The 13,142-nt window shown below is 38.9% G+C and overlaps 3 protein-coding genes across 7 annotated transcripts in view; 2 read left to right on the forward strand and 1 right to left on the reverse strand.

Annotated features, from left to right (window-relative positions):
- LOC141904427 (serine/threonine-protein kinase SMG1-like) overlaps positions 1 to 1,967 on the forward strand; it is a 43,410-nt gene extending 41,443 nt beyond the window's left edge. The window contains 1 exon segment of the mRNA XM_074793014.1: positions 426 to 1,967. Within this exon segment, the coding sequence (XP_074649115.1) occupies positions 426 to 503 (78 nt within the window). The 3' untranslated portion in view covers positions 504 to 1,967.
- A 491-nt stretch (positions 1,968 to 2,458) lies between these two features.
- Positions 2,459 to 10,974, forward strand: LOC141904270 (heparan-alpha-glucosaminide N-acetyltransferase-like). Of its 5 annotated transcripts, none has more exons than XM_074792844.1 (16): positions 2,459 to 2,604; positions 4,416 to 4,570; positions 5,040 to 5,182; positions 5,536 to 5,645; positions 5,759 to 5,886; positions 5,975 to 6,123; positions 6,386 to 6,493; positions 6,847 to 6,995; positions 7,075 to 7,187; positions 7,273 to 7,394; positions 7,875 to 8,001; positions 8,396 to 8,482; positions 8,558 to 8,632; positions 8,981 to 9,051; positions 9,265 to 9,377; positions 10,312 to 10,974. In XM_074792844.1, the coding sequence occupies exons 1-16, from the start codon at positions 2,562 to 2,564 to the stop codon at positions 10,485 to 10,487; spliced, it is 1,869 nt and encodes a 622-aa protein (XP_074648945.1). In that variant the 5' UTR covers positions 2,459 to 2,561; the 3' UTR covers positions 10,488 to 10,974. The 5 variants fall into 5 exon arrangements, with proteins under 5 accessions (XP_074648945.1, XP_074648950.1, XP_074648949.1 ...); XM_074792849.1 differs by lacking the exon at positions 2,459 to 2,604 and adding an exon at positions 3,363 to 3,496; XM_074792848.1 differs by lacking the exon at positions 2,459 to 2,604 and adding an exon at positions 3,582 to 3,685.
- Positions 10,975 to 11,388: 414 nt separating this feature from the next.
- LOC141904790 (unconventional myosin-XV-like) overlaps positions 11,389 to 13,142 on the reverse strand; it is a 55,800-nt gene continuing 54,046 nt past the window's right edge. Inside the window, exon 60 of the mRNA XM_074793463.1 lies at positions 11,389 to 13,053. Coding sequence (XP_074649564.1) covers positions 12,940 to 13,053 — 114 coding nt within the window. The 3' untranslated portion in view covers positions 11,389 to 12,939. The remainder of the gene's footprint in view (positions 13,054 to 13,142) is intronic.

Here is a 13,142-nt window from a genome sequence, read left to right on the forward strand (position 1 = left end):
ATACAGTGTAGAATAGATTAAAAAACAATGTTTTATTTCAACTGCCAGTCCATCCTGGTCCATTAAAGACATGTATCAGGTATGTACCACCAGAACTGACTGAGCTAGGCCACCTGATGTGCTCTCAAGTCAAGTTGAAATAGACATTAGAACGGAAAGACCATTCATTAAGTACATATGCATTCAATAAGGGATCTAAAACATCAGTGATATTACGTATACATATCAATGAACAGTTCCTGATATGGTGTACATCTTGTCTTTACTTTAAATCCTCGCTCGGCAACTGGCTCCGGTGAGGGAGTGTCTGAGACAATCTCAGTAGAGACCCTGCTGTTCAGGGCCTGCACAGGCTGACAAGACAATCTCAGAACGGACAATTTTCTTCTACAAATAAAGATATGCATGAAACTGATACATTTCAGGTGGATATAGTAATTAAAGAGGCGAAGAACGTGGAGAACCTGTCATTACTGTATGAAGGGTGGACGCCCTGGGTGTGAATCAATACGAGAGACAGGTGCAAGGACTACCTTATACAAACATACAGGACACCACACGAGGGACGGACAGATGGACGCACGACGGTGCAGCGTCAATCACGTACGCGCCAATACAACACAGACAGACAGTCGGCTCCGTTTATTGTGATAAATATCGACAATTGGTCGATGACTTTCACTTCTAAATTAACGGAACCTAGCCGCCCTCCTCCTCAGCGTAAGAATGGCTAACTCTTTAACATTTCCTGCCGTAGTCAACTGGTAGTTTCTCATTTCTGATTTACACCGATATTTAACGACGAAAACAAAAAAAAAAACCACGACCAAGCGTTGATATTTTCTTTCGCGCTTACGTCGTACCTGAAACCGGTGAGAAATTACTCGCGGGCGTTTTTGAAAACTCGTTACTATTGGTAAATGATGAGATAAATTCTAGTTGATTCGGTACGATTCAGAGATTCGTTGGTCACCCGGAGGAGATTAGATGAGCTGCCGAATGTTAAACATGTCTGAGGTGCAGATCTGATGCCGAGTGCTGAATAGAGAATATGACGATGGTTTCCGCTGCGAAGCGAAACGGATGGCGATAGAAGTGAGAAGGAATTATAATTGATGACGATGATGATGAAAATGATAATAATAGCAATGATGATGATAATAATTATTTAATCGATCGAAGAATATTTGAAATAGACTGAACAGTCGGTAAGGTTGATCAGTAGCCTAGGCGTAATTAGTAAGAGATAGTTAGCGGTGGTCGAAACGATAAGAAAAAATGATGTTAACTTTAAAAAAAAATGTTTAAAAAAATTAATCTGTAAATACGTGCAGAAAGCTGGTGTTGGGAGTTGATTCAGATTTAGTCGTTATATTAAACCGATAAATGTTAGACATACAAGTCCATTAAGGGGTTCGGGTAATGGCCTCTGGCCTGGGGTGGATTATTCTATTGTTCTATACATTTTTTGTTCGTACTATGAAATTGTCGCGAATGGATTGTTCCAGAAAAGATGGCCGCTTCTATTTATCCTACTACGACATCATCGTAAGCGAATGTACGAAAGTACCCGTATTCGCTGGTTTGTCAACAAAAGCTGAATAAAATCTTATCACCATGGTAATCTTCAATGTCGTAAGGGGATTTCAAAGCGGGCGGGGCTTCTTAATATGGAATATTATAGTATGATGTATCTTGAATATGGTATAGTGAAAAAATACGTTCACTCTTAGAAATCCTATGAACATAGTTTCGTCAACTTATTTGTATTCAATGTTTAATTTACTGTCTTTATTTAGTGGGATGAAAATTTGTTCTCGTGATAGTTGCGTTGCTATTGACCGCATTGTTACAGTTCATGCGAAAATAGGCGTACATTAGAACAGAACTATCATCTACATGTAATATATATATATATAATGATAATGATAATTAAATATCTATAGTGTTGGTTATGAAATAAAACTACGTGCTGTAACGTGAATTGTAGCTTAATCTTGAATTTCTTTTCTGTTCCTGGCTTTTCGAGATCCACTTGTTGAGGTAAAATGTCGATCCGCTTCAGTTCAATAGTATGCTTTTGAAATTTTGCTGTTGTGACTATGGTATAGTGTGAATACCAGATGATGTACGGGACGTCGCCCTACGTCGATTTGAAACAATTGGCTAGATATTAGGACAGGACTTAATTTGGTAGATACCGGGTATCATATTTGTTTCATTTGACACTAGATCTCGACAAACTCATCAATTCCCCGCTTTAACAGAATCTGGACGTTTATCTGTTTTCCGGCATTATTAATCGAGACCAGTGCTCTGTTTTTCAGAATTTGCAACCAAACATCTTAAGCTTTCTAATACATGTAATTAGGAACTGCCCTTTTCTAGAATTTTTTCAATGCCCTCAAAACGAAAATTCTGATCCAGTCGGTGGCGCCGCCTAACGTACAATACGGAATCACATGACAGGACACTAGCTGGATGATGGTTAACAAGATTTTCCGTTGAATTATTTCCACTGGAACAATGATGGATTGACAAGCACTAACAGTGGCTCTAGTATGGCAATATTAACGATAGTCATCAACTGTCTTGTAGTTTTAGGTGCGTTCATTCCTGCTAACACTCGGACAGACGACAATTTATTTTTAAATTTTTTAGGGCTAGGCCTAACCAGCTAACATTAACAACAACAACACACAACTAAAACTAAAACAGTTTTGTAAAACACAGCCCTGCATAGAATATTAGGCCTAATAATAGTGGATATATTTTCCAAATGTGGCATTATTCGTACGGTTTTTTGCCTCTGGCTATGTATAATAAGATTAACGAATGTAAAATAGGCCTAACAATAAATTATTTTATTAGGCTTTATCACAGGGGCTTGTAAACTGGCTTGGATTTTACTTCCGGGTTGTTGATAATCTCGCGAGAATGGCGCTAAATTTAAACTGCAAATCAATTCAAAATATCACAGAAATACCTCTTGTTGATGTTGTTTATTTATCCACTATAGAGTTTCGATAAACAATTGGCTGTTAAGGATCAGTATCAGCGGGCGCGACGCCTTACTATATTAAAATAACAAGGGATGAAACGGCTTCGCTTTTGCCTGTGACCGTATTGATGCGGCGGAAACCACTGCGCATGCGTGGCAACTTTCCGAGCGCTAGTGAGCTGTCAATCAAACTACACATTATAGTTTTTCTACATCAATTCAAAAATTGATAATTTCCTTAGAAGTGTGATTGCCTTGGCTTGACATAGGTTTTTGAGAAGAATCAATTGAACTTGAACTGATCTTAACCTTTCGGAAAGTTGCCGCGCATGCGCAGTGGTTTCCGCCGCATCAATACGGTCACAGGCAAAAGCGAAGCCGTTTCATCCCTTGTTATTTTAATATTGTAAGGCGTCGCGCCCGCTGATACTGATCCTTAACAGCCAATTGTTTATCGAAACTCTATAGTGGATAAATAAACAACATCAACAAGAGGTATTTCTGTGATATTTTGAATTGATTTGCAGTTTAAATTTAGCACCATTCTCGCGAGATTATCAACAACCCGGAAGTAAAATCCAAGCCAGTTTACAAGCTCCTGTGGCTTTATGTTAGGGTTTCGATAGGGTTGGGTTAGGGGGGCTAAGGTGGGATAGGGTTAGGGTCTATAAGGGATAGGGTTAGGTAAGGTTGAGTGCTATATGCAGTAAAAACATTCAGTGGGATTCCGTGAGCCTCAGTGGTCTAGTGGAAAGACGCTACGCTAGCAAATAGCAATATGAACCTGTGCCAGGTTCGAATGTTCTATTTTCTCAAACAATGTTCTCCATACTTTCCTTGAATTTTCTAAATCGCGCACAGGTTAGTGTGCATGCGAGGTGTAAACTATCCAATCAGAATGAGCCATTTGCAAAATGGCGTTAACAGAAACATTAATGCTACATTGGCAAATTATCACCTGCCTAATTAGAATAATTAGGGGCTTAGACTTCAGGAATGTCACTAACTTACAGTGTAACCCTCGCATTAGTGTAGATCATCAGTTTCCTAAGCCTAGTGGATTTGGTACCGTGATTAATGATGATTAGAAAAATAATGTCAGAAGATATGAAACAATTATTAGTACCTATGAGGCGTAACCTTACTACAATCCTGTTGCAGTACACCATGTACCCATTCTAACAGATCTAGAGGGTGAGGATTAAGAGTGTTAAACACTCTTAATCCTCACCCTCTAGATCTGTCCATCAGAATAGTCCGGACATTAGGACAATTGTCAGGAAGAATTTTGGCCAACAAGCCAGACGGGTATCATTCAGAATAGTTCGGATGACTATCCAGACGACTGTGTAGCAGTGTATCATGCTCATTTGATTCGTGAATAAATGAAGTTCAGTAACTGGTTCTATTTTAGTATCACTAGACGGCGTGAGAGCATTAGACGGTGCAATACAGTCACACGGAGACGGAAGGAAGCTGCGAATGGATGAAGCTCGAATAACAATTATTGCGCAACACGATGTACCACAAACATTACACCTATTTTCATTGAGTGAAGCGTGTTATAAAGTAAGATATATGAACATTTCGTTTGTTGTCTTCGAAATCAGATTTTAATAGTCAGTAACCTGTCGGTGGTTTAGTTTCAAAACAGGATAATTTTCGCAAACCACAAGTCCATCCGATTATAAAAGCTTACCACCAACCGATTAGGTAACTAACTAGGGTTTTGACTGCTGACACACATGGGGTCAGGCTATGGGGCAACCTTCAATGATGCTATTATAAGCGAGGAACCAAGAGGTGTCTAGCAGTAACTCGATGTAAATAGAAGTATATGATATCGATGTAGATGAAGAAGAAAATAAAGTTCAAAATCCTTGAGCTGGTAGTTGTGGGATTCTCGTTATATTATCGTCATAACACGGATGTAGTGTAGATTATCAATCGTAACTCATCTTCTACCGGTACATTTCATCCTTTCAACCGGGTCGTGTTGATTCTTCTGTTATATGAATTATCATTGAACTGTTTTCAGTGTCAGCCGACGCAGGCCTACTACAGAGGATCACCTGTTATAATACCGGCAGGAAAAACGGATCGAATCGTGAAAATTGCCGTAAATACAACATTCCCAGTGGAATTATACGTACTAAAAGCTGGTGATAATACATTTTGTAGGTGAGTAATTTTTGGAATGAAAACCATACCGAATACAGTGGAATCTCGTCACAGCGAAACTTCACAGGACCAGAAAATATGTTTGTTATAACCGATAGTTCGTTGTATCCAGTATGGAATCAATCAAATTGTCTTAATTGGGGTGAAATTCTATATTTGTTTTACCCGATGAATCGTTGTATCCTAGTTCCACTGTAGCCTAATTTATATGAGCAGCCTGAGTAAGGATTAGCCTGGTTAGGTTTTAGAGTTATAGACCAAACCTTAGGTTGGAATCCTATTCTATTTATGAACATGTCATATTTTTGGCCAAATAAGCGTTGAATGAATTGAAACGCCTTGCAATATTGTAGTAAGAGATATGTGCTGTATGAAGGATGGCATTACAACTATACAATATCAGGTGGCGCCGTTGAAAGATGCAAAATGATGACAACCTTGAGCAAAGTTACTGTTGATTTACGTAAGTTCAGAAAGTTTACATGAATAGTTCAATGAGCGTTCATTTAATCCCATTTGCAATTATGTAACATTTCGTTGATATTTTTTACCGATGAAAGATGTCTCTTATTTCAGCGGTGTTTATAGCTCTAGGACTCATGATAAGTATCGCAGCGATGTGGTACCTTTGCAAGTGGCTCATAAACAAACAGCATCATTATCACCTGATGTGTTGTTTGGAGACAAAACTTCTCATCAACAGTGTGAGTATATTGCGGTATCGTGTTCAGTTTCACCCTGTTTGTGAAAGATTAATTTTGTATACCAGTGCGTTTTTATCACGTTTAACAGGATTTAGGAGCCCCTAAAACGAGTTCGAATCATGAAGAATCCAATGGGGGTATTATAACTGAACCTAGAGAGACTTGTACGATACCATCTTGTCCTACGCCGTCATTACACGCACAGAAAAGACTGCGGTCTCTGGACACATTCAGAGGGTGAGTTCCACGGGCATTTAGCGTTGAGACCTAGTTCTACAGTTGTGAGTAATAGTCAACTCTGAACTCAGGATCCAGATCCAGTTCCACAACTTTTTGAATTGTAATCAGTTAAAGTTCATTTGTTCCTATCATATATTCCTCATTTCATCATCAACATTTCAGTGACCCTTACAGCACTAAGATCCATAGAAATTGAACTAACGTTTAATATTGGCAGTTCAAGTATTTAGTATACGGAATCATCACTTATATATTTCAGTATAAGCATCGTTATTATGATATTTGTGAACTATGGAGGTGGAGGATATTGGTATTTTAAACATTCGGCATGGAATGGACTGACTGTAGCCGATCTTGTTTTCCCTTGGTGAGTAACGTCTCTCATTGAAACCGTCGATCGTGCGTAGGCCGATCGTTTTCCTTCCTCGGCAGGGATTCAAACTATCGTAGTCACAGTGTGAGAAACCCTGCTCGAAGAACAAATTGTTAGGTGTCCAATCAGATTGCCAATTGTGATAATCGCTTGACAAATTCATGAATAGATATTGAGCAAGCGTAGTGGGCGAGTGGTTAGAGCGTTCGACTCTGGGAAGCCAGGTCGTGGGTTTTAACCCTGTATATTATCTTGTACATCGGAATAACCGAGGCTAGATTTTCTTAGGTTTCACACGCAAAGCTACTACATGCTTCACTAATAGACTTGCCCTATTTTCTATTTAGGTTTATCTTTATAATGGGCACGTCAACTGCATTTTCGTTTAAAGGACAGCTGAGAAAAGCGATACCGAAATGGAAAATATTTCTACGAATCGTCAGAAGATCGGTAACTCTAATTTTACTGGGATTACTCGTGAACACTGGACCTAAATGTAGGTTGATCATCGTCATTTTAAGGCATGTTTATTACCCCCCCCCCTCGACTGAGATCCTGTATTCATCTGATTTCAGCTCATGATATAAACACGATGCGGATACCCGGAGTATTACAGAGGTTTGGATTGGTTTATTTCTTCATTGCTTCCGTTCATTTGATATTTGCCCGAGTTGAAGACAGGAATCAGGTACCGGTAAAATTAATCCAATTCTGTAACTACTATGCATCCGCTAACATACACACATTTAACACACTCCCTTCTGTATTTTCAGAACAAGATTTGGGCACCTATGAGAGATATATTTAATTTCTGGGCCGAATGGATTTTGTATCTGGGCGTTTTGATCGCACATATTTGCTTAACATTCCTATTACCAGTTCCGAATTGTCCGACGTAAGTCAAGTTCAACTTTATCATAATGTATATACAGTAGAACTGGCATAAGTCGGACACGTTGGGACAACGGGAAAATGTCCGACTTAGAAAAAATACTATTATGAGTAATGAGTCTTTTTGAAAAGAACTGAAATTAGCCGACAGACTTAGTGATGGAAAAATGCATTGCTTTGAATCTTTTGGAACATATATTCTAGCCGACTTCCAGAATCTGACTCAGAGACAGATTTTGATTGGAAAATGAACTGAAAAAATCGGGACCTTGGAATTTCAGCCAACTTTGTCGATTTTCGGACTTAAAGCTGTCCGACTTACGCCAGTTCTACTGTAGTTGCAACTAACAGTGATTGTTAAGACTAATGCACCGTTTCACTCCCAACTCGGCACTGGTTAACTGCTTAAGTCTGAATTTTACTCAAATTTTTTTGGAAACCCAACTCTGAATTGGTTATATCGTCGATGTGTTTTATGTTACAGTGGTTACATCGGTCCTGGTGGACTGAGTGAGAACTCATCATATTATAACTGTACAGGAGGTGCTGCTGGCTACATCGATAGAATAGTGTTCAGTGTCAATCACATATATCAACACCCGACCAGTATGGTATGTATGCATTCACGACAAAAATCAGCTAACAGATTTTTTCTTCGTTCATCAATAAGTCACGTTTGAAGTCAAACTATCGAGTTTTCGAAAGTCGTGACTTGTTTACAGTTTCATATTCTTCAGATGAAAAATCAGTTGCATGAAATAGAATTTGTAGTGGATATGTACAGTCAGTTTGATTTGGAAACCACTTTGATTTTCATGCTAGTAACCAATAAGGGTTCTTCTGAGAATATCCTAATCACAATATTAGCAGCCATTCCTCTCTCCAATGCGCTGGGTTACTTGCTTTTTGGGTGTTTGTTTATTGTGGCTGTCAATCTCGGAAACTTAAATGATATGAGGCTGTTAATACTGAGTGTTTAAAATGTTCATGATTTTTTGGTTGCAGAGAATTTATGAAGGCGATACACCATATGATCCGGAGGGATTACTGGGAGTCCTGACTTCGATATTTCTTTGCTTTCTAGGACTTCAGGTAAGCTATGAAATTAGAAGATTTCACATTTACAGTGTAATCAAAAGACTTATTTGACTTTTCTTCTCTATTTAGGCTGGGAAAATTATAATGTGCTTTCAGTCAGATAGACATCGATTAGTCAGATGGATTATTTGGGGCTTGATAACTGTAAGTACCATATTTGCTGATATTTCAACTGTCAAGACAAGATATATAGATAGACTATAGATGGACTGACCTTAGCGTATTAGGTTTTCAACCAAGTTAAGTGTATCTTGGTATTACAAAGTGATATATTTGGTTTTGTCTTTAATTGTGCTGTGGAACTGTAGCCATGCTTCCGGGCTGAGCCGTCTGAGACCTCGGGGCCATGACCCCGGGCTGAGCAGGCTAGGACCTTGGGACCATGCCGCCAAGACCTCAGGGCCATGATGCCGTGCTAAGCTGGCTGGGACCTCGGAGCTGAGGTTGTAAGATTTTTGTTCGGCTGTGTAACTAACGGATATATTGTTTCAGGGATTTATTGCCGCTGTTTTATGTCGAGCAGCTCAAGAAGGAGGATGGATTCCTGTTAATAAAAACCTGTGGTGAGATATCATTATTATTATTATAAGTTCAATATTCCGGAGCCTGGTTTTATAGACTGGTATTGCCTAAACCCAGGGGGTTAACGCACAATTGACTATGAACTGATTCAAACCCCAGGTATAAAGTCTATAAACCCAGCCGGTGTGTTTTGCTAGTTGATTCGATTATGTGGAACTATGAGAGATGAGTAATTTGTATTTCTATTCTGTCAGGTCTGTATCATATATTATGTGTATGGCTTGTTTTGCGTTTATATTGCTGGCGATATGTTACGTGTTGATAGACGTTTTTCAATTGTGGTCCGGTGCTCCATTCTACTACGCAGGTATGTTTAGGTTTATTTAAGGTTTATTAAAAGGGGAGTAAACGTTTCAGAGATGAAAACTAAAAACCGTAATATTAAGAGCCTAGTCTATTATTGTACATTCTAAATGCTGAAAAAGTGGCAAATTTGTTTCCGCTCCCCATAGCTGTGCATGTACAGTTTTGTGGGTCTAATTTGATGATGCTGGATCCAGGAAGAAAGACACTGGATATATGAAAGCTGTGGGTACTGGAGTGTGTAATGGGTAGTGTAGTGTGATCTGTGTGCATTTGTGGCCAGCACACAGATCACATTGTTCAATGGGGTTTGGTCCAGGACTCGCGAGATTTTCAACAACATGGAAGTAACGTGTAATAAATGATGACTTGAATTGCATGACTACCTACCACCCCTCATTATTGTTGGAAAACTAAACGTTCGGCACTGACTAAAAATTAGTAATAATATTTTAGAAATGGCCAGAATTTTAACTTAGGTTCTATCTCATTTTATTTTACAATTGCGATTGGTATCATTTTTTTTTAAATGGCCGTTAAGGCTTCATGTTTCGTCTGCAATACACTGCAAATAGTTACGCAACTACGGACATTTCAGTGTTTTTGGCAGCTGTACACTCAATCGGCACCGTTCGTGACTAGCTTCACTGCGGAATTATCATTAATTAACATCGCCATATCACATCATCAACTTATATTGTGCCTTAAAACCCTAACAGCCGAAATAATTGAAATGCACACACGATTTCTATCATTGAAAATTGAGAGAATGGCCATGTTTGTGTTTGCTGCTTCGCGTAAATCCCGCACAGTGGCGCACCCGCGCGGAGTGGGGCCGATACGTCCAGTTCCCACAATTGTGTGGGTTTAATTTGACTCTGAACCTTTTGTTTTCTTTCAATATCATTGAGGTTGAATATCTACTCTCTATATTTCAGGTATGAATGCTATTTTGCTGTATTTAGGCCACGAGGTGCTGAATGATCATTTTCCGATATCATTCCATGTTGCTGATAATCACGGAGCTCAACTCGCGATGGACCTTTGGGGCACGTGTTTCTGGGTTCTCACTTCTTGTTATTTGTATCATAAGAAAATGTTTTATTCCATATAGAAAAACTGTTTATTAAATGATATATGATTCATACAATACAAAATTACTTGCGATGTAACCAACTTCAAACTGTGAATGAATATCCTGCATCGTATGTAAAGTAGACTCCTCCTAACTTGAATTGATTGGCACGGTCAGTGAGTTGAGCTAGGCGATAATCTAAGTTGGAATTCAATTCACATTCTATTTTTCGATAGTTCTAAAATTTGAGTTCGTGTTTAATGATGAATCGACGTGAAAGTATTCAAGCTGGAGTTAGGGGAGGAGTCAACACTGCCTAATTATACTGGTTAACTTCACTATTTGTGATTTTCTTGCGCGAAATACCATCCATTTATCATATTAAACATTGAAGGGGTGAATTAATCGCATTCTGTATCACAAAATACTACTGTAATGCGTTGTATACTATTGTGTTGTATGATCAATTTCTCTTTTTTGTACTGTATGCTGGTGCTTTGTAAAATGTGCAATATCCAAATAAATACTGGTAAATCAAGTTTTCTTGGATATTTCCAGTTTTTTTAATGGTTTATGGGAGCTTTTGCCAATTATTTCTAAGCAGAACTCGGATCCTTATTTTCTGGCTGCATACTCCCCGAGATGCTGTATTTAACGGTTATCTAGGTGGTCTGAGGTTTTAACTGATTTCCAGTAGTTTGGTTGTAACATCCTAATTGCTGGCTGGACCTTTCATACCTGGGTCAGACATCCACATACCTATGTGGCAAAGCCCTTTCCTGAGTCAGGCTTCTAAATATCTGAGCCTGCTCTGTCCTGGGACTAATGGAAATTCCTATTCACTTCGACCACATTCATCTTTTCCATTTCGACTTGCATGAAAAAAACTCCGAAGAATATATAATCAATATTTATTTCACATGATATGAAAAACCTTTGAGAATTGATAACAAAATGGACGGTTTAATTACAAGCAGTCATTAACAAATATACCGGAACAACAAGAAACAGAAAACGTATATGTAGTTAGTAATACGACGCATCTAATTACTTTATGGCGGTTTTTAATTCATAGAAACTCCACAAAAACTGACTTTATTTTCATGAAAAAGCTACAAATGGCAACTGTACACAGCACACAGGAATACGGCAGGCTCGAGGACAAAAAGCTCATTTTTCAAGAGATTATGCTCAAAATAGGCAAGGTGGGCTGAACAGAAAAATTGCTTACAATGCGACTCTTAGAGCATGAATGCGTTATGCAGCCTTATCTATCTCGTTAGATTACCGGTACTTCATAGAAAACATTCATAATGTATGCTTATTTTCAGCCCCCTCTATTCCCATGTACGCAATTAAAAATATACAGGGTCCTATACATACACATGATGCGTACATTAGCCACAATCATCAGAGCAGTTTTGACCCAGGCCGAATTTGGTCAGTGCCAGATTAGGTGCCAGCCAACCATTCACACTGGTGCCTGCTAACTGGTTCAGGGGTCAGTTGTTCAAAAGTGGATGAAAGATAACATTTAAAGACAAATTTTGAGCAACTGGCCACTGGAAGTGATGCACCTCACTTGCCACAGCATCATTTTGATACAATTTAGTAATGAGAGTGATCTACATATGAACATGCTCTAATTAATTAGGCACTGACAAAATTTGACTCAGATAGCGACTATTATCAACAAATTCAGCTGAGATGTTTGATATGAACACCAGTTATGGGGATTCCCCGGTCCATGTTTGATATCAACAATACCGGTATATAATAGTTTACATAGTCAAACGATCAGTGGACGGTTCAGATATGAATATAAATAATATAAGTATCACAGAAAAACATTCAGGCTATAAATAAACATTGGCTGTAGTTTGATTAAACTCTTGTAAATACATGTTGTATATGTTGGCAACAGAGTAACGATATTCGATTTAATACAAAACATGAAAATAATATTTTTCATAGATTCCGAAGTTCTTCACAAAAAAGATTAGCAGTGGTATATATGATATGTATATCCGGCAAATCTCAGACTTGAGGCAATGAAACACGATATTGCGGTTGGCCTTACGACGCGATTCTCTGCGACTGCAAGTATGTGACGATGATCACTTCGCAGACCCGTCGACCTACGTGCCTGTTTATAACCGATCACAATTCGACCTGCCTTTAAAAGCGTCAGGTAACAGAGAATTTCAGCAATCAGTATTCGAAGTATTTCTCATAGTCAAACAGTCTGCATCATAGCGAGTGTGTTTGCCGGTCACACGCTGGAATACGGCTGTAATGACACGGGTTAACATCACTCGGAAGACTCAAATCAAAATCATCATTGGCAAGTTTTCACTATACGGTTTGTTGGGCCCGATGTTTATTCTCCTTATGAATCGATCATCCACGGTTCTATAGCGGAAAATACGGAGTCAAAATATTCAGCAGACAAGTTCAGCGTTCATCAATCGGAAACCAGATAGAAAACCCTCTACAATCTCGTATCCATGCTGGGCATACTAGCGACACCTGGTGTCGTCGACTGCTGGCGATCCAAATTCATCACGCGAATATACTGACCCAGGATACGTGAAATATCCACTCCCTGCAACAATAACAATCGGAGTTAACCATCAGACTCTGCTTGCCTCAGCTTGCAGGACTGGCAAGTGAATTCCAGGACAGTCGAAGTAA

The sequence above is a fragment of the Tubulanus polymorphus genome, chromosome 4 (assembly GCF_964204645.1).
Source record: "Tubulanus polymorphus chromosome 4, tnTubPoly1.2, whole genome shotgun sequence".
Lineage (NCBI taxonomy): Eukaryota > Metazoa > Nemertea > Palaeonemertea > Tubulaniformes > Tubulanidae > Tubulanus > Tubulanus polymorphus.